Source organism: Prionailurus bengalensis, chromosome D3, assembly GCF_016509475.1.
Source record: "Prionailurus bengalensis isolate Pbe53 chromosome D3, Fcat_Pben_1.1_paternal_pri, whole genome shotgun sequence".
Lineage (NCBI taxonomy): Eukaryota > Metazoa > Chordata > Mammalia > Carnivora > Felidae > Prionailurus > Prionailurus bengalensis.
In genome coordinates this window covers 69,412,626-69,439,493 of record NC_057356.1, presented here as the reverse complement: position 1 = coordinate 69,439,493, position 26,868 = coordinate 69,412,626, and the positions used below count along the sequence as shown (strand labels likewise).

At 41.8% G+C, this 26,868-nt stretch overlaps 2 protein-coding genes and 2 non-coding genes across 6 annotated transcripts in view; 2 read left to right on the top strand and 2 right to left on the bottom strand.

Annotated features, from left to right (window-relative positions):
- The window catches only part of MYO5B (myosin VB), a 334,060-nt gene extending 327,447 nt beyond the window's left edge, over positions 1-6,613 (top strand). For both annotated transcript variants that reach the window (XM_043558788.1, XM_043558787.1), the window contains 2 exons: positions 1,337-1,417; positions 6,255-6,613. In XM_043558788.1, coding sequence (XP_043414723.1) covers positions 1,337-1,417; positions 6,255-6,407 — 234 coding nt within the window. In that variant the 3' untranslated portion in view covers positions 6,408-6,613. The remainder of the gene's footprint in view (positions 1-1,336; positions 1,418-6,254) is intronic.
- Positions 6,614-17,130: 10,517 nt separating this feature from the next.
- Positions 17,131-17,213, bottom strand: LOC122471078. Its single transcript, XR_006294097.1, has one exon.
- A 77-nt stretch (positions 17,214-17,290) lies between these two features.
- Positions 17,291-17,436, bottom strand: LOC122471082. The gene has a single exon (XR_006294100.1).
- A 218-nt stretch (positions 17,437-17,654) lies between these two features.
- The window catches only part of ACAA2 (acetyl-CoA acyltransferase 2), a 34,492-nt gene continuing 25,278 nt past the window's right edge, over positions 17,655-26,868 (top strand). Inside the window, exons 1-2 of one of the 2 annotated variants that reach the window (XM_043558785.1) lie at positions 17,655-18,174; positions 24,600-24,766. In XM_043558785.1, coding sequence (XP_043414720.1) covers positions 18,159-18,174; positions 24,600-24,766 — 183 coding nt within the window. In that variant the 5' untranslated portion in view covers positions 17,655-18,158. The remainder of the gene's footprint in view (positions 18,175-24,599; positions 24,767-26,868) is intronic. The other variant, XM_043558786.1, reaches the window with a different exon arrangement.

Sequence of the window (26,868 nt, the reverse complement as noted above, 5' to 3'; positions counted from 1 at the left end):
GAGCTATTACCAGTCTATCAAAAGATAAATCCGGACCACACACATGGTGTCTTGTCCTCCATCATGGTGTGCCCATTTGGAAATTTGCCCACACATGGTGGCCTCACAAAACGAGATCAGCACAAGGAAATCAGACTTTCTGAGCTAAATCATGCACCTTCTTCTCCCTATCCAACACCTAAAGAACAAAATCCAAACTGTGTATTGTAAAGTAAGTACACCTTTCTTCATCTCCCCCATTAACTGCTAAAAAGATGAAATGCCAGACTCTTAAGAAAAATGCTTCTGGCATAAATGTACTGAGAGTTTTCAAACTTTATCCCTCTTTTAAAAATATTTTGCTTTCAGAAGTTTACTTCTAGAATTCAACTGGCATTGCTTTGCATTTGGGCAGGCTACTTCCACTAGACAATTGGTAGGCAGACAGGAGATTATCCCCTGTTAAATAGGAAAAAAATCTGTTCCTTTGTAAGTGATTTTGGGGGTAGTGAGAGGTAGATACCATATATAATATATATATATATATATATATATACACACACACACACACACACACACACACATACACATACATACGTGTGTGTGTATATATTTGTGTATATATGTATATACATAGATATGTATATGTGTATATATATGTGTGTGTATATGTGTGTGTGTGTATATATATATACACACACACACACACACACACACACACACACACACCTTATATAAGGTAAGATGTCCAGTATTCTTTAAAAGAAATGTTTAAATGACTACTAGATAAGACGCTGAGGATTTCAGGGGCACCTGGGTGGCTCACTCAGTTAAGCATCCGACTTTGACTCAGGTCATGATCTCACAGTTCATGAGCTTGAGCCCAGCATCAGACTCTCTGCTGTTGAGTGTGGAGCTTGCTTCAGATCCTCTGTCTCCCCTTCTCTCTGCCCCTGCCCCATGTGTGTGCATTCTCTTTCTCTCTTTAACAATAAAAACATTTTTAAAAAATCTGGGGTTCACCTGGAAGGTGAGCTTCAGCGGATTTAAAAAAAAAAAACAACTAAGGATTTCAGACAACCTTTTCCTAGAATCCTTATCTTATAAGCAGGAGCTAGAGGGGCGGGTGGGGGATATAGGAGGCAGGAATCCAGTAAGAGGGTTCAGATCTACCAAACAAAACCTATGGACTGTAGCTTATTAAGTGTAAGATTCCCAGGTGTCGCTCCAGCTACGAGTTGTGGGTCTTGTCTAAAGGGGATTGTGCTCTTGTGCCGATGTCCTATATTCTCTGAAATTAAAAATTCATCTTCTGTTCCTCTAGCTCTGTGCTAAGCTTTTGTTTTAATTCCAACAGATTGTCAAAATTTTAAACCTTTATACTCCCCTAAATGAATTTGAAGAACGGGTAACCGTGGCCTTTATACGAACAATCCAGGTGAGTTTTAAAAATCTTCATCAATTTTATAAAATCTTGGTCTAAACCTACTAAAGGAAATCAAAGTTTAGGTTTTAGCCTTGCTTCTCTTTATTAATAAATTTTTGGTTATATTCTATGCCAAAGAACCTTACATTCTTAGGCTTTCCCTTTAGGTAAACACTAACCATATCACCTATAAATAACTTTATATATACGATATACACACACACACAAGACTGAACTTTTATCATCTCTGCTCAGATTTTAGACCTAGTCTAAGTATTATTTGCCACTATCACTTCACTGAACTATAGCACCAAATAGAATTAACAAAGTAAGCAGAATATCTGCCCCACCCATGAACCGAACTAAGAAATATTTTTTAAGAAAACAATTGGATTTCTTTAGTCTTGTCTCTAAGACTTATAATATTTGCCCTTGGGAATACGCTTGAGAGAAAATATATTAGGGAAATGATTATTTAAATCTGTCTTGAGATTATGGGATTTTTTTTTTTTTTTTTACTTAACGATGAGCTTCCTAAAGCTGAGCCATAGAGGATTTGAGCTGAATGCCTAATTTTTATGTGTGACTGTGGCTGATAGCATCTGCATAATGAATCACATCCAGATGACTCAAAAACAGTGATAGTTTCTCCTGTTGTTATAAATGGGGAACATCTTGAGGAGATACAATACTTTCTCACGCCTCTAAACCTCTTTAGCTAGTGAAGTGACACCAACATATGAAACACAGATAAAAAGAAATGGAGGCAAATGATCAGAGGAGTCAGGAAAGGGGGATTAAAATCGGGGTTTATCAAAGACACTGAAGAACCTTGAGAAGACATGGGGTATAAGAAGCTATTCCGTTTGATGTGTACTTGGGGTTCTATTCAGAGCACCTTACAGCATTTCATTGTAGAGATCCAGGGATAGAGAAAGTCAGCAATGGCAAATAAACAAACTCCAGCATTGTGTATAAGTAGAGAACAGACGCCTGCAGGTCAAGGGCAGGAAGCCAAGTCAGATAGAAGGTTGTTCTTCCAAGGGCAGGAGAGAAAATGTAGTGACAGGCAGACCACAGGGAAAAGCAGGCAGAGGTTTGACCTACACGGCTATTTCAAGAGGCAGGGACACTGATGTGGAAAGATCCAGTTAGGACACAGCTGTAGTCAGCTACTGAAATTAGAGGAAGAGTTTGATGACAGAAGAGAAGCTACTGGGCTGTCTGACTCAGCGCTGATTTTTATGGGGCAATGACAATTTACACGAACCAAAGTATGAGTTTAGGAAGTCTTATTTGGCTTTAAATATCTAAGACACACACATCAGAGGGAGAGCTGGAACTGCTTGTTGACAGAGGCACTGTTTAGGAGAGCAGCCAGGCTAAAGGTCAAAGAATACTGCCATGTCAGACTTTGGCTTTGAACTGAGGGCACAGACAAAAGGCAGCAGAGGTTGAGCAGATGGCCTCTGAAGATCCAAGTCAGGTTCTGAGTCTTCTTCAGTTACCAATTTCAGTAGCTGGCAATACTATCCAAAATTTTCGGTTTTGGGGGTGTCTGGGTGGCTCAGTCAGGTAAGCGTCCAACTTCGGCTCAGGTCATGATCTCACAGTTATGGGTTCGAGCCCCGTGTCGGGCTCTGCACTGACAACTCGGAGCCTGGAGCCTGCTTCGGATTTTGTCTCCCCCTCTCTCTCTGCCCTTCCCTCCCTCCCCCCACCTCTCAAAAATGAATAAACATTAAAAAAAATTAAATCGACAGCTGGAAATTGAAAGCATTTTCCATTCATTGTCCATGTAGGTACACCTTTATGCGCTCCACAGCCACCATAGAATCCCCTCTCAATCCTATGCCCACACTGATTTTGTTCTAGAAACCTGTTTCCCAACACTTTTCAAACACTACTGCGTTATTACTGACCTCAGCCCTGCTTTGAAGGCTTTAGAAAACCGGAGGTGCTAGGAGCGTTAGTCAGATGTGATGTGCTAATGAATGCGGGGGAGTTTAGCAGATCAGCATCCTCAGCCTTCTCCAAAACGGGGAAATAATGAAACCTGTAGAAAGTTACAACATGTCAAAATGTTGTCACTACCTGAGGCAATGGGTGTGGCTTCCTAACGAGGAGGAAAGCTTTCACAGTTGAAGCTCGTAGGAGAAGACCTGTGTTTTCACAGATTCAGGCTGTGTTGATTTTCCTCTTGGAAGCACTCAGTGAACCAGTCTCAGCAGCGTTTATAAAAGTACAGTTGCACCTGGGTTCACGGTTCAGAGGTTGATGGGATGTGCACAGGCAGAAGGTACAAAGGAACATGTAAAGATCAGAGCAAACACGGGACTCACCTAGTGCCAGACACCATCCTGTGTACTAAACACGATGTGTGGTCTATCAGTAATCACATCTGACATGCAGCTACTGGTATTCTGTGTGCCTGCCTAGATTGTATGTTCCTCATGACTGCCTGTGTGTGTGTGTGTGTGTGTGTGTGTGTGTGTGTGTGTGGTTTTCGTAGTATACCATTTTGATTCCCTGCTTTCATTTTCTGTATATATTTTTTTTAGTTATTAGTAGTCACCTTGTTGATCACAGTTAACATCTGAAACTCTCAACAACCTAATTTTTTTTTTAATTTTTTTTTTCAACGTTTATTTATTTTTGGGACAGAGAGAGACAGAGCATGAACGGGGGAGGGGCAGAGAGAGAGGGAGACACAGAATCGGAAACAGGCTCCAGGCTCTGAGCCATCAGCCCAGAGCCCGATGCGGGCCTCGAACTCACGGACCGTGAGATCGTGACCTGGCTGAAGTCGGACGCTTAACCGACTGCGCCACCCAGGCGCCCCACAACAACCTAATTTAAGTTTATTTATTTTTGAGACAGAGACAGAGCATGAACAGGGGAGGGGCAGAGAGAGAGGGAGACACAGAATCGGAAGCAGGCTCCAGGCTCTGAGCCATCAGCCCAGAGCCTGACACGGGGCTCGAACTCACCTCGAGATCATTACCTGGGCTGAAGTCAGACACCCAACCGACTGAGCCACCCAGGCGCCCCACAACAACCTAATTTAAATAATACCAACTCAGTTTCAGGAGTACGCGAGTTCCACTGCTACCCATCTCTGTCCTTCTGTCGTTATTTTGTTATTGTCACAGGCCACGTGTGTTCCATATATGTTCCCATTGACAGAAATTTATCATTGTTTTCTGTACCTGTATAAACTGGATAGGAAAAAGGAATTACAAACCAAAAGTCCGCTGCTAGCTTTTACATTTACCTATGTTCTTTATTTCTTCTGTAGCTTTGAGTTACTGTCCACTGCCCTTTTATTTCAGCCTGTAGGACTTTCTTTTGTTTCTTCTGCTTTTGTTTATCTGGAAAGGACTCCATTTCCCCTTCATTGTTGAGGGATGGTTTTGGATGTAGAGTTTTTGGTTAACAGTTTCTTTCAGGACTCCCTTCTGACCTCCATGGTTTCTGATGAGAAATCCATTCATAATCTTCCTTGAGGACACCTTGTTGTATGCAGGAGTCCTTTCTCTCTTGCTGCTTTCAAGATTCCCTCCTTGTTGTTGGGCTTTGATAATTTGACTCTAATGTGTCTCAGTGTGAATCTTTTTGATCCCACTTGGGTCTTTTTTTTTTTTTTTTTATCTTGCTTGGAGTTTGTTGAGTTTCTTGGAGGGGGGAGAGAGGGGTGTCTTTCATCAGATTTGGGACATTTTTGACCATTATTTCTTCATATATTTTCTTCCCCTTTCTCTTTTTCTGGACTACTGTGACATATACGTTGTATGCTTTATGGTGTCCCACGGGTCCCTCAGGTTCTGTTCGCTTTTATTCTTTTTTCTATGTGTTCCTCCAACTGGATAGTTTCAGTTGCCTTATCTGCAAGTTCACTGATCATTTCTTCTGCCTGCCCAAGTCTGCTGTTGAACCCCTTTAGTAAACTGAAAAGTTTCCTTTCAGTCATTATACTTTTCCTAAAATGTCTGGCTGCAGATAGAGGGGGAACGGAAAGAGGCTTAAATCTTCCAATTGATGCCACTGGGGGAAGCCACCGTCTCCCAAAAGAAGCCAAAATCAAGGCAGGCATTTGTGCCAGTCCATCAGGGAATGCCAGACCAACAAGTGCACAACCCCAAATTTTTGGAGGACAAGCTTCCACTGCCTGCCCTGCCACACTGGCCAGCTTCTCCAGGAGTGTGGGCTTCTCCCCCAACAGCTGCAAGGGGCTGGAGACTGGGGAATAGTGGCTGGTTCATACATACTGCTCTCTTAGTGAACATAAGCAGCCTCCCCCTTCATCAGGCATACTCCTGCTCGTTGTAAGTGTCCAGTCAGTTTCCAGAGTTCCAAGAGAGTTGATAGCAATTGCTTTCTCCAGCTCAATGGTTGCTTCAATGGAGGGACTGAGCCCCAGTGCTTCCCACTCTGCCATTTTATATGCTGTCACTCTCCCCATTCCAGTTTACAGATGAGAAAACTAAGGTGTAGACATGTTCAGAAATTTGCCCAGGGTGGTACCAGATCAGAGCTCAGGCTGTCTGTTTCCAGAGCCCACGGTCTTAACCACTTCACTACAGTACCTGTCCACATGATTTGCACCTGAAATGTAGTTTTTCTATTCTAGCATTAGGGGAGAGCTTAAAGCCATCTCTCCAACAAACCTACAACAGGGCTCCTCTCCTGCCAAATAACCCCAGGGACAGGGAGGCCACGTTTTCCCACAGCCCAACCTAATTGTGTTAAATATTTCCATGATACACGCTAATTCACTTTGGTGAGTTCACCTAAACTGGCTATCTTTAGGTGTTTTAAGTATTTTACGTGGTCTCATTCTTCCCCACAGGCACAACTACAAGAGCGGAATGACCCTCAGCAACTGCTGTTAGACTTCAAGCACATGTTTCCAGTGTTGTTTCCATTTAACCCATCCTCTTTGACCATGGACTCCATCCACATCCCAGCATATCTCAATCTGGAGTTCCTCAATGAGGTCTGACAAGGCACCTTCCCACCTTTGGCTCCATTTCCAATGAGAGCAAAAGGAAGTCTATACTGTAAAGTGAATTCAAGGATCTATTAAATCTTTAAAAGTGGATCACATCAGAGACTGAGAACCTGCACAGAGTGCTGAACTATACGAAATAAGACACATCTGTCATTATTTTTTGTACCTACTACTCAGAATAAAACACTTGAAATATGGACAGTTTTTTTAAGTTTATGATTTCAGTCTAAATGAGTTCATATTATAATAATCTACAGCCACCAAGCAGTCCCCATGGCCATATAAAAGGTGCCAATCTATAAAATGGAAACTGCCTAGTTTTGATCTTTCCATATAACTGGAGAATGCCCAAAGTAAAAGAATATTAAAAATATGTAAATCACATAAATTGCCTTCAGAGGACTTTTAACAAATAATGGTACTAATAACCCTGATACTGTTGCATACTGGATAACATTTTTCCAGGTCAACAAACCACAGGTGCAGATGAGTTTGTGGGGAGATGTTCTGAGAACAAAAATACAGGGGCCTTGTGAGAAGTTTTTCAAAAATATTTTGAATGCCTGGTGATGCAGAGACGGTGGTGTAACTGACCTCCCAATGAAACATTCCGAGTACTGGGAAAGCAAAATTATAAGACTCAGTCCCTAATGTGCTTAAACCCTTTTTGCATAGTCTTGGGTTTATGAAGGAATAATGCTAAAAATGCTGTGGTCCCAAGGGGGCACCTGGGTGGCTCATTTGGTTGAGCATCCAACTTCTGCTCAGGTTATGATCTCGCAGTTTGTGAGTTCGAGCCCTGCATCAGGCTCTGTGCTGACAGCTCAGAGCCTGGAACCTGCTTCAGATTCTGTGTCTCCCTCTCTGCCCCTCCCCTACTCACACACTTTCAAAAATGAATAAATGTTAAAAAAAAAAAAATTTTTTTTCAAATGCTATGGTCCCAAACTTAAAATGTGAGCAAGATGGAAAGATATTCTTTGCTTCTAATGCTAGTCCAATGAAAATGTGCATAAGCTAAATATTAGAAAAGAAAACCAAGTTTTATTTACAGATTAAAAACCAAACAAGTTCATATGAAAGCCTGCAATGCCCTTAATGCTATAAAACTTCCAATAAGAGCATCATATAATTCACTGTAATTCCAGATGATCAAAATAGTAAAGGAAAACTTCATCTTGAAAACTGGATTATTTGAAAAAACCTTTTTAAAAAAACCTTTTTAAAATCAGGGATTATTATTACCCAAGTTCTTTGGGTTTGTGTATGTGTGTGTGCTCTTTTTAAAGAGTGAGAATAACCTATGTCCCCTTTTCAGGTTATTTTCAATATTTTTTTTTAATTAACACATAAACATCGGAAATATCTCTGCTTTGAAAAAAAGGATTAAAGAATATTCAGTGAAGTATTACAGACTTTGTTGCTTTTATTGGTTTTTCCCTTGCCTCTTCAAAGGAGGCATTGGTTAGAAAACCCTGCATAGTTCTCCACGCCTACTTTTTTTCATGATTTTTTTCCATATTTCTAGTAGATTAACAGTATGCTGTTCCCATGACCAAACACCATCTGTTCTGCAAAACCAAGGAGAGCCTATTACGCTGAGAAGATAAGACTTCTCCGTGAACTGCAGGTAGAACATCCCCCCTACACACACACACACACACCCTGTTACTCAGCCAGGCAACTAGGAAGGCTCCCAGAAACATCACACACTCCAAGCCCTGAATGGTCCTGCATACTGTGCCCTTTCGGCTCCACTTTCTCTGCCATTCTTGCGGCTGCTGGGGTAGGACAAGGCCCAGCACCTGGGCGAAGACTCTTGACCATCCTGTCCAAATCCGGGTCTCCAGCGTGACCCCTCCGCAGTAAACATGCTCCTCTTGGCTATCTGCAGAGCTGTGCCTGACCCTCGGCCCAGTACGCTTAAGTTCATCTGATGCCCACAAAGACTTTGGAAGGCCAGTCTAAACCTACTAGGTCTGTGGCTACCTCTTTTTAAAGTTTATTAAGTATAATTTGCTTGTTGCTGCACTTTAGTTTAAAACGGAGTCTCTCACGTAAGGACTGTCCTTAATCTTCAAGATAGCCCCAAATGGCTTTGCTTAGAGTGGGTTAAGGAGTTTGAAGGGCAGTGATTCCATAAAAGCAATGGTTTACTGTCCTTATATTCTGTCGTACATCCTCCTCCTCTCTATCCCTGCGGGTCACTACCTCTGCTGTCACTGGTTAATCACTAGGTGCCAAGGACTCATTGAATAAAAGCTTGGCAATTAAATGCAGGGCGGGAGCGGGGGTGGGGCATTATGAATAGTCCTCTACTTAGTCCAAGAAATGGCAGATTAAGTTCTTTTCCAGAAGAGAGATTTCACTGGAGCTATGTTTAATTTATGTATGCTTTAAAAACAAATGGTCTTTTATAGAGCACTGACAAGAAATACAGTGATCGGTTAATGTTTCGATCGGCCCTATTTCATCGTCAGAGAAACTTGAATCACTTATTGGCATTTTTACTTTTCGCATTTTTAAAGTTAAACATTATCCACCTTCATGAAATCAATGACTTAATGTAACTTAATTCAACATCAAGATTTGAACTCTGCACTAGATAGCTGTCTTTATTTTTTACTGTTTAAAATTTAGTCGACACCCCTCTCACCATGTGCCTTCGGCAGTTACTAAGATAACTGAGTCGCCAATTATTTCTCTGGAATAAGTGTTGCCGTGGGAAGAATGTTAACATTCGACATCATGGTGGAGTTTTGATTGGTCTCTTGAAACAGCATTTTAAAGATTACCCAAGAATCCAATATTTATAGACAGTTTGTGTTTTAGGTATAAGAGGGAGCCTCTCTGCTTACTGGTAGAAGTGTGCGTGATGGACCTATTAATGATCAGAGCTGACAACAGCCGTGTGTTCTCCCTGGATCGTCATAGCTGTGGTGAGGTGTATGGTACCTGGAGAGCAGAGTAGACCCAAAGGAAAATACTGTTCTTCCCCTTTCAGTAGGACTTTCTTCCTTTGATTGTCCTATACCATGAAATTTTCAGGCTTTTACAAAAACAAAACAAAACCAGGAACTTGGAACCCTTAGAAAAAAATTAACACTGCTGCCACCAATACACCACTATTTAGAGTTTTAATGCATTAAGATTATAGTGAATAAATTAGAATCCCTTTCTTTTGCATCTATGTAATTGTTTTCATACGTTTGACCTAATTCTAGGCAGCAAGGGATATCCTGAATTGAAGCACTTCTATCCTGCCTATGGGACTAAAGGGTTACTACAGTGTGACAGCATGGGGCGGGACCCCTTAGTTTATCCTCATATTTCTCTGCAGTCAATTTCTCAGTTAATTTGCTGCATGAGCCAAATAGCCAAAATTCCTTTTTTTGTACATGTTGGTGCCATAATTAGAGAATTAGGGGGTGTAGAAAAATTAGAGGTTAATGCCAATGACAAATATAGAACTGGGTTTTTTTCTTATTATAAAGGTCATTAGATACTAAAGATTGGTTTTCCTAAAGACATTTCTAACTCTAATAAAGGCAAACAGAAGTGAATTTAAGCTACTTTCTAAAACAATACTGTGTCAGAATAACCCAGATTTGGATATAACATTTTGCCAGCAACTGATGTTTAGATGAAAGACTGCTTCTCTGTAAAGGGTTCACCTCCAATCCTGGGGTGAATCTAACATTGTAAGAGGAAATACTACTGATAAAAATATTTTTTCATTTTGAAAAATCTGTAAACTACACCTTTGTTTATAGAAAGATGCTTGTATTAGTCACTGTAATATTCAGCTGTGGATAAAAATTTGTGGAAATAAATACTTTTGAATAAAGTGGTGTGCCACATCTAAATGAACTTTAAAACTCTGAGGCTATCTATTGGCTGAAAAGTTTATTTTTAATGCCTGCTTGAGAAACTTCATTCCAGGGCCCCCTACGTCCAAACATGCACCATGATCATTTAAACACAGGGTTGGCAAGCTTCAGCCCACGTGTTGGATGTGGGGGAAAACTTTCCCTGTAAAATAGCAGACTTATTGAGCAATTACTTTAAAGCTACAGAATTCAAACAAGGTAGTTTGGTGTAGGAAGACCAGTAGATCCATGGTACAGGGCACAGAGCCCAGAGATCGACTCAGTCCTTTGTATAACTTTGCACATGGCATTAAAAAATAGTGGGAAAATATAAGACCTCTATGGAGGAGTTTATAATGTAAGTGAAACAATGACAACCTGGAGAAATTCTATCACATTTACAGATCGGAAGACTCAATACCACAAAAGCATTGTCAGTTGTCTCCAAGTTGATCTACGTACAGAATCAAAAAATCTCAACAGTTTTTTGGTGAAAATTGACCAGCTAATTCTAAAATTGACATAGAAATGCAAAGACCCAGGGATAAGGAAAACCTTACTTCAGAGAAAGGGAAAACTTTCCTGACGAGCGTCAAGACTTAGTATAAAACTTCAGTAATTAAGATGTGTGGAAAAGGCACAGATAGGCAAATTGGCCAATGGAACATTGTAGCCCAGAAACGACACTTATACAGAAGCACGGGTGCGTTTCTTACCTACAGGAGCACACACCAAAATACCCTGGAAATCTTTGAAAGCTACATCACAGCCCCACCCATAGGTATAGAAATAAGGCTTCTCTGGGGATGGTGCCCTTCAACACCCATCACCAGGAACCGCTATGAAGTATTTCATGACACACAAATACTGGTCAGTAAAAAGTTACCTGTGAAACCCAACTTCCAACCTGAGAACGGGCTCCCCCTCTTTTCTGAGTGGCTGAGGGAAGAATAAACTCTTCAGGACAGCTTTCACCTCATACCCAGAGAGGTCTAGGCTTACCATCAAGACCTCAACACAAAAACCGTCTGCAAAGAGCCAAAATTTCATACAGGACACACTTGACGACTTAGAGTTGAGAAAGAAAAGCAGCCCGACATCCGGGACCTGGTCTTGCCCTTAGAGCGAGGCCTGGGTGGCGTGAGAAGCAGGACGGGCCCTACAGTGTCTCCCTTCACACCAAGTCTCACAAAACAACAGACAGTGTCGCTCTCTGAATAAGTGAGACAACACGAGACCACTTGGTAGTTCTGTCTAAGCACGAAGACAAGACCACTGGCAAATCACACGCTGCCACGCCTGTCCTCTCCCAGCCAACGGGAGTGAATGCAGCTTCACCAGCTGCCATTAGTCCAGCTCAGACCCGCCTCCTCCTGGATAGGTTTATATTACCCAAAGACTTGTTCCTACTTCCAGACAGCACCCAACTCAGAGTGAAGCCCTGCTTCTCTGGACTCTCCCCAAATCACCTAACCACCTCCTAACACCTTCTCACTGAGATGCCTCTCCACCCCCTAAGCTCTGCCCCTGCTGAGTGATCTCCCTTGTTGCAGCCCGTATTAAAGCCCGCACAGAACCGCTCAAACAAGGGTGTGTTCCAGGAGGAGTCTGGCTGAAGGGCATGAACATAGTGTTTCTCCCCATCCACCAACATGAGCAATTTGCAGAGTAAAATTAGAACCAAAGAAGTATAGACATTTGCCTATGGCTATATCACTAAGTGTAATTCTAAGCCTTGGTAAGGATGTAGACACTGCAAACAACTTTTAACACCTGGAGGAGAAAAACACAGATATATATCCTTCACCTCAGTTTGTGACAATGTCTTAAGGTTATTACAATACACCAAGATTTGCGGTAAACTTGAGAAAGTTCAGCAAATCGGCGTCTATTTCGGTCTACATTTCATTTTTTTTAATTTTTTTTTTCAACGTTTATTTATTTTTGGGACAGAGAGAGACAGAGCATGAACGGGGGAGGGGCAGAGAGAGAGGGAGACACAGAATCAGAAACAGGCTCCAGGCTCTGAGCCATCAGCCCAGAGCCCGACGCGGGGCTCGAACTCCCGGACCGCGAGATCGTGACCTGGCTGAAGTCGGACGCTCAACCGACTGCGCCACCCAGGCGCCCCATTTCTTTTAAATGTTTATTCATGGGGCGCCTGAGTGGCTCAGTCGGTTAAGTGTCCGACTTCGGCTCAGGTCATGATCTCGCGGTCCATGAGTTCGAGCCCTGCATCATGCTCTGTGCTGATAGCTCAGAACCTGGAGCCTGCTTCAGATTCTGTGTCTCCCTCTCTGTCTGTCCCGCCCCTGCTCACGCTCTCTCTCTCTCTCAAAGATTAAAAAAAAATTTTTTTAATATTTATTCATGAGTGAGAGAGAGGGAGAGAGAGAGAGAATGAGAGCAAGCAGGAACAGGGGAGGGGCAGAGAGAGAGAGGGAGACACAGAATCCAAAGCAGGCTCCAGACTCTGAGCTGTCAGCCCAGAGCCCAACATGGGGCTCAAACTCATGAACCACAAGATCATGACCTGAGCTGAAGTCTGACGCTTAACCGACTGAGCCACCCAGGTGCCCCTACATTTCATTTCTGATGTGCTTGTTTAGTAACTTGAACTTTCTGACGAGTAGGTATTTATTGTGAAGGCAAAACCACACCAGAGGTAATAATTGCCTTTTTAACGATCAAAAATTGAAGTTGTCACCAAAGCAGATTAACAGTGAGCACATACGTAATATTCCAAACTACTGAAGATTAGCAAACTCTCTTCTTTCATTCATTCAAATTCATATGCTCATTTTGAAAATTTTTTCTATCTCCTAATGACTTCACCAGCTCTCCCTAGTTTCCATTACTGAAACTACTAAAGCCATTGCTGCTTAAGCTACCATTAATTTTGAGTATTATAGGATGTTTAAGTATAGGAAAATTATCCAGAAAATGTGGGAGATAAGGCTGAGGCTTAATATTTATGAAATCTTAATTAAGTCTTAATATTAGAATTTACAGGTTTACAATAGAGTGGCTGATTTCCAGTTTTATACTAAGCTACTTGTTTTTCCCCAAAAATAAGTACAGAAATAATACATTAAAAAAAAAAATACTGACAGCTAAATGTCTAAGACTTTACATCTCATGAGAGGTTTCATGTCTAGGCCAAAAAAATTATAAAATAATTTGGATATACATACTTAGTGTAATATATATTGGCTGTATGGCTAAACATGAAAAGGACTACATATTTTAGAAAATAATTTGTTTCAGATAATTTTGGGGCTTACTTGAAAGATCCTTTTGCATTCTTTTATTGAGAAAGTTAAAACCTATAATAAAATTATAAAAACAAAATAATAAACAACCATACACTCTTGATTTAGATTCCCTAATTGGTAATATTTTGCCATATTTGCTTTCTCTCTTTCTCTGTCGGTATATTTGTATGCATTTTTTTTTTCTGAGTCACTGGAAAATGAATTGCAGACATCCTTATTCTTCACCACAGCTGCTCCTAAGAAAAGAGGACAATCTCCCACATTTCTACAATAAAATTAACATCAGGAAAAGTATGTCAATACAACTATCTCATATAACTTGTATTAAAGTTCCTCCAAAATGTCCCAATTCTGTTCTTTTGAGTTGTTGTTTTTTTGGTTTTTTTGTTTTGTTTTGTTTTGCTTTGGAGTTTCTTGGTTTGTTGTTGCTGCTGTTTTTTAGAGTAGTTGCTTTTAACCCAGTTTCCAATTAGAGAGCCCACATTGCATTAAATGTTAATCCCTAGTTCCTTTAATACCAGACTTTTTTTTTTTTCCACAACATCGATATTTTTGAAGACTTTAGGTCAGTTGCTTTGCAGAACATCTCTTCATTTGGATTTATCTGATTGTTTCCTTAGGATTACATTCCAGTCAGACATTTTTTGGAGAGATCCCACATAGGTGAGGTTGTGTCCCCAATGCTCCAAGGGGATGTATGGTGTTAGTTTCTCCCATTATTGGTGATGTTAAGCTTTGTCATTTGGTTAAGGTGGTAATATTCCCAAGATTTCTCTTTTGTGAGGGTACATTTTCCTCTTCATGATACTCTGAGACTATGTAAATGTCCTTACATATATTTACAGGTTCTTATATATGTAAACCATTTACCCAAGGGTTTTAGGATCCATCGATTTTAGTGACATTTCTTTTTTTGTTTGTTTGTTTAATGTGTATATTTTTGAGTCAGAGAGTGAGTGGAAGAGGGGGAGAGAGAGGGGGAGACACAGAATCCAAAGCAGGCTCCAAGCTCCAAGCTGTCGGCACAGAGCCCCACGTGGGGCTTGAATCTGTAAACCGTGAGATCATGACCTGAGCCGAAGTCGGACGCTCAACTGACTGAGCCACCCAGGCACCCTGTTTACCCATTTTAAATAAATGTTCACACTGGATTCAGTAACAAATTGGAGCAATTGCACAGTACCTTTCGTCTAACCAGAGGACACTGCTAAAGCAGAACTCTTGATTGACAGGGAGTGCAAAATGCCAGAGCTCCAACTTCTCATTCATGGGCTAAGCTATACAAATCCAAACTCATCATAGCAATTTAGAGATGTCAGTATGCAATATGAGAGGGTGTAGGTTGCATAAAAGTCTGTGTAATTGCTAATACAGGGCTTCGTGCCTGACACTGAAGGTCACTTACCCAACAGCCTTTTCCAGTTTTCATCCTTACTAGCAGAGCCTGCTTTCCAAGATAGAAATTGAAAAACACAGACCTGTTTTTCCAGCCACTTTTGCAACTACAGCATGGGCAAACAACTCAATTCTGGCCAATGAAACAGAAGAGAAAGATGTCCCTTCTTGATAAAGACATGGTAAATACTCACCTTCCTCTCTTTGAACATGGTTTTGTGCAGACATGATGCCTACAGCTGTAACAACTAAAAGCCTGAGTGCTTGATGACATGGTAATGCTCGGAGGCTTCTTGTTATGTGAAACAATGAAAACTTTATTGTGTAAGACAGTTTAAGTCAAGTCTTCTGTTATTTGCAACCTAAACCATCTGAACCAATAATTAGCCCTAAAGGAAAAAATAAGTCTTGAACACGGGAACTATAATGGCACAAAAATACTAACACTGGGTTACTAGCTGTCACACCCAAATCAAGTTTGAATGCCCCAAGGTTTCCACTATGTGCAATGAAACAATTTAACTCCTGTGCATCTGCAATGGTACTTGCTCTGTATCATCTTTGAGAAAATTAAAAAAATTGTCACTCAAATCGTTTCCTGTAGGAACCCTGGTCAAGAAAAGGTAAATATCTAGTACTGACTCATTTCCTCACCTCTCCACCTGCCTGAAACCACTTTATCTCACCCACACCTCCTCCCCTGCAGAAAAAAGCAAATAAACCTTCTGAACCTGAGCCATCATACACTGAAAGTAACAGGATTTCTTCCCAAATACAGTATTTCTTCCTCTAAAGAAGATTCACTTAACATTCACCTTTCATTTTGTACAACATATACCTTAGCTAATGATACCTGTCCTCTCTTCTACCCTACTCCTCTATTCTATATCCTGTAAATGCCAAAGACAATACGGGCCTGGGGCATTTGAGGATCAGGGCTCAAAATTCTAATTCAGCAATTTTCTAGATTTGACACCTTGGCAAGTTCTTTGGTTTCTCTGGGCCTAAGCTTCTTCATTTATAAAATGAAAAAGAAAAACAAAACAAAACATCTATCTCCTGGGGTTGTAGAATGACCCTCAGAATTTGTCCAATGCATATAAATTGTATATTATTCCATTTTATGTAATTATTGTACCACCTGGGTATAAGAATTATAAACAGTGTAAGTGCCTGGCACAATGCTGGGCACACAGTATCCGAAAGATGGCAGCTTTTATTACAACTCCCTGTTAATCATCAGAAAATGCAGGTGTAAAATATCATCTAGCAGATGGGATGCTTTGACCTCAGTCAGAATTCTATTGACTACATACATTTGTTGTGAAAAAGTAGGTTGCCTTTTTTTTTTTAAGTTAATAACTCTCAGAACGTACCTATGTATTAAATCGACTATCAATTTCCAGCATTCACACAAATTAAAGTAACAGGAGAAAAGGAATAAATCTGAGGGTCTTCTTATTTTTACAGCTGATGGCAGTTTGGGTTACAAGAAGGCATATACTTGCGCAATTCAACCAATTTAAGATTTGCACATGTGACCACATGGAAATTCTGCCTTAAGCAAAGCTGTAAATGTTGATGTCTAACGTGACACGAGCCAAGTGTTCATGGACTTAAGAGTATAACTTAACCCTCTCATCTGCCATTTCACGTTCCTCCATTTTCAGTTACCCAAAGTCACGTGTGGTCAACCAGGGTCCCCAAGGCAGATGATTCTCCTTCTAAGGTGTCAGAAGGTCAACGGTAGCCTAAGGCTGTGTCACAATGTCTAGTCCTTTACCTCACTTGACTTCATCAGGTAGACATTTGATCACCTCACATTATCACAAGATATTTTGAGAGATAAAGACCACATTCAGGTAACTTTTATTACAGTATGCTGTGTGCTATTGTTAATCTCTTACGGTACCTAAATTATAAACTTTATCATAGGTATGTACATATAGGAAAAAAAAAACATAGTATATATAGGACTTGGTACTACTTAGTTTCAGGCATCCCCTAGGGATCTTGGACCGTATCTCCCTCCCCTCTCCCCGTAAGCAGGGGAGGAGTCCCGGAGGGTTCACAGAAAACCTCAAGGCAACCCACGGCAGCTTCCCAGGCATAGGAACCTGGCCCACCCCAGAGCCCTGTGGCTGCGCCTCCACCAGCCTGGTGTCCTGTTCGCCCCGGTCTCAGTCAGCTCTCAGCACACACTCCATCACCTGGTTCCTAGAACTCAGATTGCGCAGTGGTCACGTCATCATCGACCAGGGCTCACAGTTACAGCGGCAGAGGCCTTCCTAAAGCTCCCTCACCTCCAGCCTACCTGCTTCCCCTAATCTTCCGGCTCCCGGTCCCCAGCCCCACTTCGCCGGACACATTTTCATAATCTTTTCAGGCTCCGGGCTAGCGGCGGCGTCGCCAGCAACGGGGCCTGATCATATAAGGAAAATACTGCGAGCTCATCGGGGGCTATATCGGGGACTCGGGGCGTCCCTGCCCTAAGACACTCACTACACTCCCTCGGACGCCAACCTCCCCACCCCACCACCCGCCTCGGCCCGCCAACTGGCTTCCAGTCCTAGGGTCTCTCGCAAACCCAGCGGCCTAGGCCTCCAGCGGTCCGCGCAGCCGCACTCCGCAGCCAGCCAGCCAGCCCCAGCCAATCCGCTCGTGCCGTCCTCCACGCCCTAACCCCCCCGTTCCGGCCAGCGGGGGCCAGCACCCCCCATTCCTCTGGCCCCTTCCGCCTTGTGGCTGTCTCGGCGTCGGGATACCTGGTCCAGTGATGATGGAGATTTGCTGGGGGATGAAGGGGAACGTTAATTACAGGGGCGAGTAGAAGGGCCAGGGATAGTATGGACAGGGTAGAGTCAAATCATCCTCTCGCTTTAGAGGTAAAATCTTTAAAAGCGAAAATGTGAGGGGGAGATGCGCTGGCAAGGAACGCTCTTTGCTGCAAGGCCCGGCTGCTGGCAGAGTTGTGGTTCCCACGCTAATGCGCAAACAGGGTGGCGTGTTGTCTAAACTAAAGGGAGATAAGCTCCCTCGAGGCAGAGGAGGCCGCAGCCAGCCAGCCAGGCCCGCGAAGTGAGTGAAAGGGCGAGGGCGTGGCTTCGGGGGGGCGCCGCCCTCACGTCCTTAAATTGGGGTGTGGGCGGGCGCCCCTCTGCGTCGCTGGAGGGGAAACTCTGCGCCGCGTCTCGCTCGCCGCCATGGCCCTTCTCCGAGGTGAGCGCCGCTAGGGTCTTATCGGCGGCCAGGGGGTTTGCTAAAAAGCCCAACCAGAAGGGATTGGTCGGGTCTAGGAGAAAACGTGCTTGTAAGGCACTAGCGACAGCAGGGCAGTTTCCAGCTGAGGGCTGAGGACAAGATTTGCCAGCTTCTGATCTTGAAGGTCAATACCGTTCTTTGCGTAGACCCCGCCCCACCCCGTTAGGAGAACTGGGGAGGTGCCTTAAGCACCCGGCGGTCTAGGGCGGGGGATTGCATCGCCGAGGAGCCGCAGCCTCTGACTTGGTCCGGGGTGGGGAAAACTTATGGGGAGGAATTGATGGTCTCTTAGGGTCATTTCTGCCCCAGTGACCTGCTCCACCAGATGTGTGGTGGTATTCTGTTGGAAGACCAGCTTGCTCCCTTTCCCTTCCATTACTTTAGATTGACTGACTCCAGGAAAGTGCAGTCACTGAGTACATAAATACTAGGGTTATTAACTTAAAAAAAAAAAAAAGAATATATATATATATATATATATATATATATATATATATATATATGTAAACTGCCTTCTTATAACAAATGGTCACAGTCAGTGGAATTTTAACTTTAAGGAACAAGAAGAACCAATCCCCCAGTTTTTTAACACACATCCCAGTGCTTGGTAGGTGGTTGCTCCCAAGAAGAGTTGTCTCACCATTTGGCTTTGTTGGCAATGTTTGTGTATTCCTTCTAGGCACCTAAGCATGGCTGCCAAATTACTTCAGAAACAAGTGCGTGCTTTTAGCAGCAGTTGCTCTTAGTTTGTTCTGATTGCTCTTTGTAGTTGATCTGGTTATATGAGTTAATATTTACCTAACAGTGTGACAGAAAGGAAGGTGGAGTTAATCCTTTGCTTTCTAGTGGCTTTCCACTCCCACCCCGCACCCCCCATGCTGTCATATCAGCACACCTGGCAAGCCCTTGGGCAACCACTGACCTTTTCACTATCTGGGTAGCTTTGCCTTTGCCAGATGTCTTGTAGTTGAAATCCTACATTATGTAGCTCTTTTAGGTTGGCTTCTTTCACTTTCCAATGTGCATTTAAGCTTCCTCCATGTGTTTTCATGATTTGATAGCTCATTTATTTATTTTTTTTATTTTTTAAAATTTTTTTTCAACGTTTATTTATTTTGGGGACAGAGAGAGACAGAGCATGAACAGGGGAGGGGCAGAGAGAGAGGGAGACACAGAATCAGAAACAGGCTCCAGGCTCTGAGCCATCAGCCCAGAGCCTGACGCGGGGCTCGAACTCACAGACCGCGAGATCGTGACCTGGCTGAAGTCGGACGCTTAACCGACTGCGCCACCCAGGCGCCCCGATAGCTCATTTATTTTTATTGCTGAATAATATTCTGTGGTATGGATGTGCCACATCCATTCACCTACTGAACAACATCTTGGTTTCTTACGAGTTTTGGCAGTTATAAATAAAGCTGCTGTGAACATTCATGTGTAGGTTTTTGTGTGGACGTAAGTCTTCAACTCATTTGTATAAATACAGAGGAACAGTGATTGCTGGTAATACGGGTAGAGTATGTTTTGTTTTATAAGAAACAGCCAAAATGTCTTCCATAGTGCCTGGGTTTTGCATCTGGCAGCAACGAAATAATTTCTTTTGTTCTACATCCTCACCAGCATTTGGTGGTGTTAGTGTTTTGGATGTTAGCCATTCCAATACTTGTATAGCAGTGTCACTGTTATTCTAATTTGTACATCCCTAATGACATACGATGTTCAGCGTATTTTCATACGGCTATTTGCCATCTTTATATCATCTTTGGTGAGGCATCTATAAAGATTTTTTGCCCACTTTTTAATTGGATTGTTGGTTTTCCTGTTGTTGAATTTTAAGATTTATTTGTGTATTTTGGATACCAGTGCTTTATTAGGTAAGTGTCTTGTAAATATTCGCTCCCAGTTTGTAGCTTGTTCTTTTCATTTTTCTTTAACGTGTCTTTCGAAGAGCACAGGTTTTTAATTTAAATGACATTCAACTTAATCACATTTTTCTTTCATGAATCAGACTTTTGGTGTTGTATTTAAAAAGTTATTGGGGCACCGGGGTGGCTCAGTGGGTTAAGCCTCTGACACTTGATTTTGGCTCAGGTCATGATGTCACGGTTCATGAAATCAAGCTCCCGTTGGAGCCTGGAGAGCAACGTTTGCTTGGGATTTTCTCTCTCCCTGTCTCTCTGTTCCTCTCCCAAGGGCTTGCTTGTGCACGCATGCGCACATGCACTCTCTCTCAGTCTCAAAATAAAGAATAACATTAAAAGTTATCACCAAGCCTGAAGGCACCTAGATTTTATCCAGTATTATCTTCTACAAGTTTTATAGTTTTTCATTCTACATTTAAGTCTATGATCCATTTTTTAAAATGTTTATTCATGTTGAGAGAGAGCACGCACATATGCACACACAAGCAGAGGAGGGGATGCAGAGCCTGATGCAGGGCTCAGTCCCACGAACCGTGAGATCATGACCTGAGCCAAAACCAAGACATGGATGCTTAACAGACTAAGCCACTCAGACGCCCCAAGTCTGTGATCCGTTTTGAGTTAGTTTTTATGAAAAGTTTAAGGCTGTGTCTGGTTTTGTTTTGTTTGCATCTGGGTGTCCAGTTCTGTTGAGAAAATAAGTAAAATTATACACCATAAGATGGCCCACAGGACTAACGTAAGTTCTAGTTCCTAGATTAGAGACTCTTCCAGGTTCTTCCTGCCCTGCTTGCCATGCACCAAATACTACAAATGCGGAATGCGGTTGTAACAGACGATAAATTGTCCCCCAGGCTTGTGCTCAGGACTCAGATCTCTGGAGAAGGATCTCCTCTGAGCCTGCCAGTGTAAAATAAAACTCCGATCCACCAAGATCTCCGAGTGCCGCTTGTTTTTTCTAACAGTGATCCAGCCTGGTTCTGTAACAGTTCCAGCGCCATTTGCTGAAAAGACTACCCCTTAATCCATTGAATTGCTTTGTTCCTTTTTCAGACTTTGTTCCCCTATCAGACTTTGTCAGACTTTGAGGTTCTGACCCTTTGTTATTTTTCCTGTTCTTCCGGTTGGATAATTTGTTTCTACCTGTGTTCCAAGTCACTGAATCTTTTTCTTTTCCTTTTTTTTTTTTTTTTTTAATGTTTATTTATTTGTGAGAGAGAAAGAGACAGAGTGCCAGCAGGGGAGGGGCAGAGAGGGGGAGACACAGAATCAGAAGCAAGCTCCAGGCTCTGAGCTATCAGCACAGAGCCCGACAATGGGTGGGCTTGAACTCACGCACCGTGAGATCATGACCCAAGCCAAAGTCAGACACTTAACGGACTGAGCCACCTAGGCGCCCCTGAATCTTTCTCCTTTTATTTCCATTCTTTTGTTAAGCCCATTCAGTGGATTTTTTTATTTCAGATATTTTTCAGTTTTAGAATTTCCATTTTGATTTATAGTTTCTATTTTTTTTACCATTTATTATGAGCATATTTTCCTTTATATCCTTGAGCACAGTTACAATAGATAGTTGCTTTAAAATCCTGTCTGTTAATTCTAGCGTTTGAGTCATGTTGGGGTTGGTCTCTGTTGATTGTCTTTTCTCTTAAGAATGAATCATATTTTCTCATTTCTTCATATGTGCAGTAATTTTGGATTGTAGCATGGACATTGCATATGAAACATTGTAGAGGCCGAATACTGTTATATCCTTTCCAAATGTGTTGGTTTATTGATTGTTTGGTTGGCTGTTTATTTTTGCAGGCAGTTGATTTGGCTGAACTCAGACAGCAAACTCTGTCTCCCCTGTAGAGGGCAATAGCTCAAATCTCAGTTCAGTTAGCCTTAGCTAAGGTATAGATGCATTGTTAAGGGGTTAGACAGATATTGCTGAGGTATAGATGTGTGGTTAAGGGGTCAGACAGATATTTAGGCAGAGTTTATATGTATATGATTTGGGCTCCCCCTGTGGTCCTCTCCTTTCCCAGATTCATTCTCATTTACCAGTGGCTGTGGTTGGCCATGAACTCAGTTCTCTGAATTGTCAAGCCAGTGAGATTGTGAGTTTCTGAGTTCTAGCCATTCACATAGTGTGGACTGCTTGGCTTCAAGTCGGAGGCTATAAACAGATTGAATGCTCACCCTGTACTGTTCCTTTCTTCCATATCTTCTCCACATCTGCCCAGTTTTGTTCATTCTCCAACGCCTTCAGGTAGTCATTTTTCTGTATTGCCACTGTTATCTGCAGGAGAGTTGGTCAGATAGCATACTAGGCCATGACCACACACAGGCTGTAATGAAATTAGGAAGAAGACATGGGAAGGCAGAAGAAAAATGAAATAAAACACCAATATAAAAATAGGTAGAGGGGTGCCTGGGTGGCTCATTTGGTTAAGTGTCTGACTCTTGATTTTGGCTCAGGTCATGATCTCATTGTCCTGAGATTGAGCCTTGCATTGGGCTCCACTTGGAGCCTGCTTGGGATATTTTCTCTCTCTCTCTCTCTCTCTCTCTCTCTCTCTCTCCCCCCCCCCCCCCTGCCATTCCCCTACTTGGGGCTTGCTTGCGCTCTCTCTCTCAAAAAAAAAAAAAAAAAAAAAGTAGAGATTGTTAAGTAACAAGAATTAGAAGACATTTGCAAAACTTCAGAAAGGTATAGTGGCACAGAATAATCTATCAGAACAAAATATTTGTCATACCCTGAACTAATATTCATGGTCTTGTAAATACCTGAATATTCTATCTGTAAAGAACTCATTGGATCTGTTCTAAATTATAGTTGCATATGTTACTCCTAACTCCTAACATTCTTTTGGACTGTGGGTTTCTCAAAGTAGCAATGAAAGGAGAAGGTGAAGTTTTTTTTTTTTTAGGGTAGGTTTAATTTGTTCCATGGAAAGATGTCATCTCCACTAATATAAACAGGAGAATTGTACTTAAATAGCAGGAATGGTATAATGTTTGTATTGTCTCAATTCCAGGTTAATATCTTGGCACAAGCCCATTGTTAAAAGCCCCATAATTTCTTGGCAAAATGTGGAAATGTGAGCACAGATTGTTTTGGAGTATACTAGTGTGTACGAAGCGCCAAGCATGAGATCTGTCATGTAGTAAGTGCCACCTGTATGCGTCTCTGAAATATTTACCTTGCAGGATTGTTGGGAAGATTAGATAGTATACGAAAAGTGATAAAGTGTCGGTGCCTAATAAGCGTTAGTGTAATGAAACTATTATAATGGATGTGCCAGTTTTGCATCACCCAACTCTAGTGGGCATCACTTCACATCATCAGAGACTTATGTAACTATAGCAGATTGGAGGGGAGAGGTGACAGTAGAGTGTCTTGGGAAAGGACGGTTTTTATTTTTTTGCACCAGGACATTGGTTGGATTGATAGTAATACCATAAATTTATAGTGCTAGTTTACATTAATACATGTATAGATAATTCCCCTGTTTTCTTTGCGGTTAGATCAAATGCAGGAAATTTTGTTGTATTCTAAGTAGCGCATTTTAATAGGATACTGGCAAACTAGAAAGTCTTTAGAAGAAAGCAGGGAGAACTAATGTCAAATAAAGAAGTGTGGAAAGATGCTTTTTGTTTACTTAGGGAAAATACGTGTTTTTTATCTACTTAGGGAGGGAGTCTTTAGATCCGGGATATTTTACAGGTTAGTAAACTCCAGATCTGGAGGGGATGCCCGTGTAAAAGGTGATCTTTTTTGCCCACTTTATTCTAAGGGTAAAAGATAATAGTTAATATGATTTGGAATTTGTAATGGAGTCATCCTGTGGCTCCAAAAGGAAAGGCGTGTATAGTTCACATTCAAAGCATCATAAATTCTAGAAACTATTTGGGATGCATTTGGGTTGAACTCAGATTTTTGGATTGAAGACTTGGTGAGAGGAGCCAGTTCAGTATGAGGAAAAATCATACTTCAGGTTGTCCGTTCACACAGCAGACTATGAAAGTTTTCTAGCAGAGGAATTTTTTTTTTCTGTCTCTTGTCAGGAATTTCCTGTGGGGTGAGTGGTTGGCCTCAAACCTCAAAAAGAATTTCTAGTGTGGAGATCGTTGGTTCTATGACTAGGCAACATACTTCAGCACATCAAAGAAACATTTCAGTTTTAAACAAATGTTTCTAGCATCATAAGTCACCAGAGGCTAAGAATGCAGAGTGGATTTATGTTCCAGCACGCACTAGATAGTTCTTGGTGCCAGCATGTAAGGTACTGCTCCAACTGATAACCCCTAAGACTGCTTCCAGGAGTGTGACCCGTTCTGTGTATTATTATGCGACAAAAATTTTCAGTTATCTAATTGAAAATGGTGCCTTATATACTAAGGTTTCACAGTGTGATTATTTAAATAAAGCATGTTAGGGACACTGGCTATTCAAATCTCTCCTCATTCCAATAGGTGTCTTCATCGTGGCTGCTAAGCGAACGGCCTTTGGAGCTTACGGAGGTCTTCTGAAAGACTTCACGGCTATTGACTTGACTGAATTTGCCGCCAAGGCTGCTTTGTCTGCGGGCAAGGTCTCACCAGAGACCATTGATAGTGTCGTTGTAGGCAATGTCTTTCAGGTTAGTAGGGCAGAAGGGAGGTGTTCATTCTTGTTGCCGAATGTTATTAAAAAATAATGTCTTTAACATGTCTCGCTGGTGAACTAGTTAATAATAGTTAAAGGTATTTATGATTTAAGTAATCCTCTGACTCTACAAGCAATGGCATTTATAATTCAAAGCCACATATAACTTGGGAGCTATCTGTCTGTCTCATTGGGGTTATATTTCATTGATTCTTAAATATTAGATTCATTTCCTTGACTCATCTCAAGTTAATTGGTTCTCTCTGTATCAACCAAGGAGGGTAGAAAACCCAGTCAACACAACACATCTCCTATGAATTCTTAAATCATAGGAACTCGGTCAGTATTTTTTGTGGGAAATAAGAAGTTCCTCTACCTTCTGTCTTTCTGTGTTATGGAATACATACTAGGTCATTCATTTGCAGATAATGAAAGCTGTGAATTCCTTCCTGGTGTGGCCAAGAGGTGAGGGCTCCTTTTACCCAGCCTTCATCGGTTTGACAGAAGCGCTACATGGAATGCATTTCTGCTGAGAGTACTGAGGCCCTGTCGCTGTTCTGCTGGCTCAGAAAGTGGTTGTTCCATACAGGAGAGGCAGGCTGAGAAGACTGGAGGCTGCTATGGCCCCCTTCACCAAGTGCTCAGCTCTTAGGGTGGGGATAAGGCTCAGAAACAGGTGTGCACTTATTTCCACCCCCAGCTCTAGAGCCATGACTCAAGAGATTTTGCTTCTACCCAGAACGGGTTTTGTTTGCAGTGGAGGATAGAGGACTTCATTCATTTTTGTGGTAGAATACTATTCCATTGTATGGAATACTGCATTTTGCTTGCCCATTATTCATTATTCTGTTGATCTTAATGTATGTTATGACTTCATTAACATGAAACTCTTGGCCAGCAGCGCTATAACTAGTGCCTGGTTGAAGTCTCTCTAACACGTATTTTTCCCTGCTGTCTTCTACTTAGGCGCACTAGACAGCATTTCAGCACTCTGCTTGGGGTTATTTTGAATAGCACAGTCACCAACAGAAGCCACAAAAATGCAAACACACACACACACACACACACACACACAAAACCCTTGGCACTAAGTAGACTGCAGAAAGGACATCTGTTTATAACATGAGAGCTAAGACAAGAAGGCCAAGTGTCCCCTTGTTCATCCTCAGCTGGGAAAGTGTGTATCACATTAGACAACTACAATTTTCCTCCACCCTGTACATGTCTGGAAATAACCACAAAAGTGCCACAGGTATTGATTTGGGGGTTACAAATACATTTTAACAATTAGGTGAATTTGCAAGTGTGGAATCTATGAATAATGAGAATCGACTGTATTTTGAACTTCTCCATATGTGTTTTGAGAGGTACTAAAGGTACTAATGTATTGTGTTCTAAGAAATTGTAATATATGAAAATAGCTTTATTATAAGGAATAATTAAATGAGTTCCGGAGGTCAAAAGGTATAAATAAACTTCCAGCTATAAAATAAGTAAGTCTTGAGGATATAATGAACAGCATGATGACTATAGTTAATAATACTGTACTGCATATTTGAAAGTTGCTAAGAGAGTAAATATTAAAAGTCCTCGATGGGAGAAAAACGAACAAAGGCCAATTTTGCTGCCGCTTCTAGTCTCAGGCAGAATTCCTGAGGCCTACAGATTATAACCCTCCTACAACTCCTTCAAGGACTTCCTTTCATGTTTTACCACTATAGCTGTGCTCTTAAGTGTTACTTTCCTCTGATAACTGTAAACACCCTCCCCCCAGGATATATGTTAGCAATCATCTTTCAAACTTGTGGCCCAGTGATATCCATCTAAAGGGTCTCAAGACTAATGTTTTACTAGACAGTAGTAAAGAACCTTACCTTAACAGCAGCTAGCCCCTCAGGGTCCTGAAAGCCTTGCTTCCAAATTCCTTAGAGTCTTACGCTATCCCTGACTTCCACTAACTAGAAGTATATAATCAGTCACTCCTCACAATGCCGGTGCAGCTCTTTCTGCCCACGGGTCCTATCCATGTGCTTTAATAAAAGCACCTATTTGTACCAAAAACGTGTCAAGAATTCTTTCTTGCCTGTTCACTCTCAG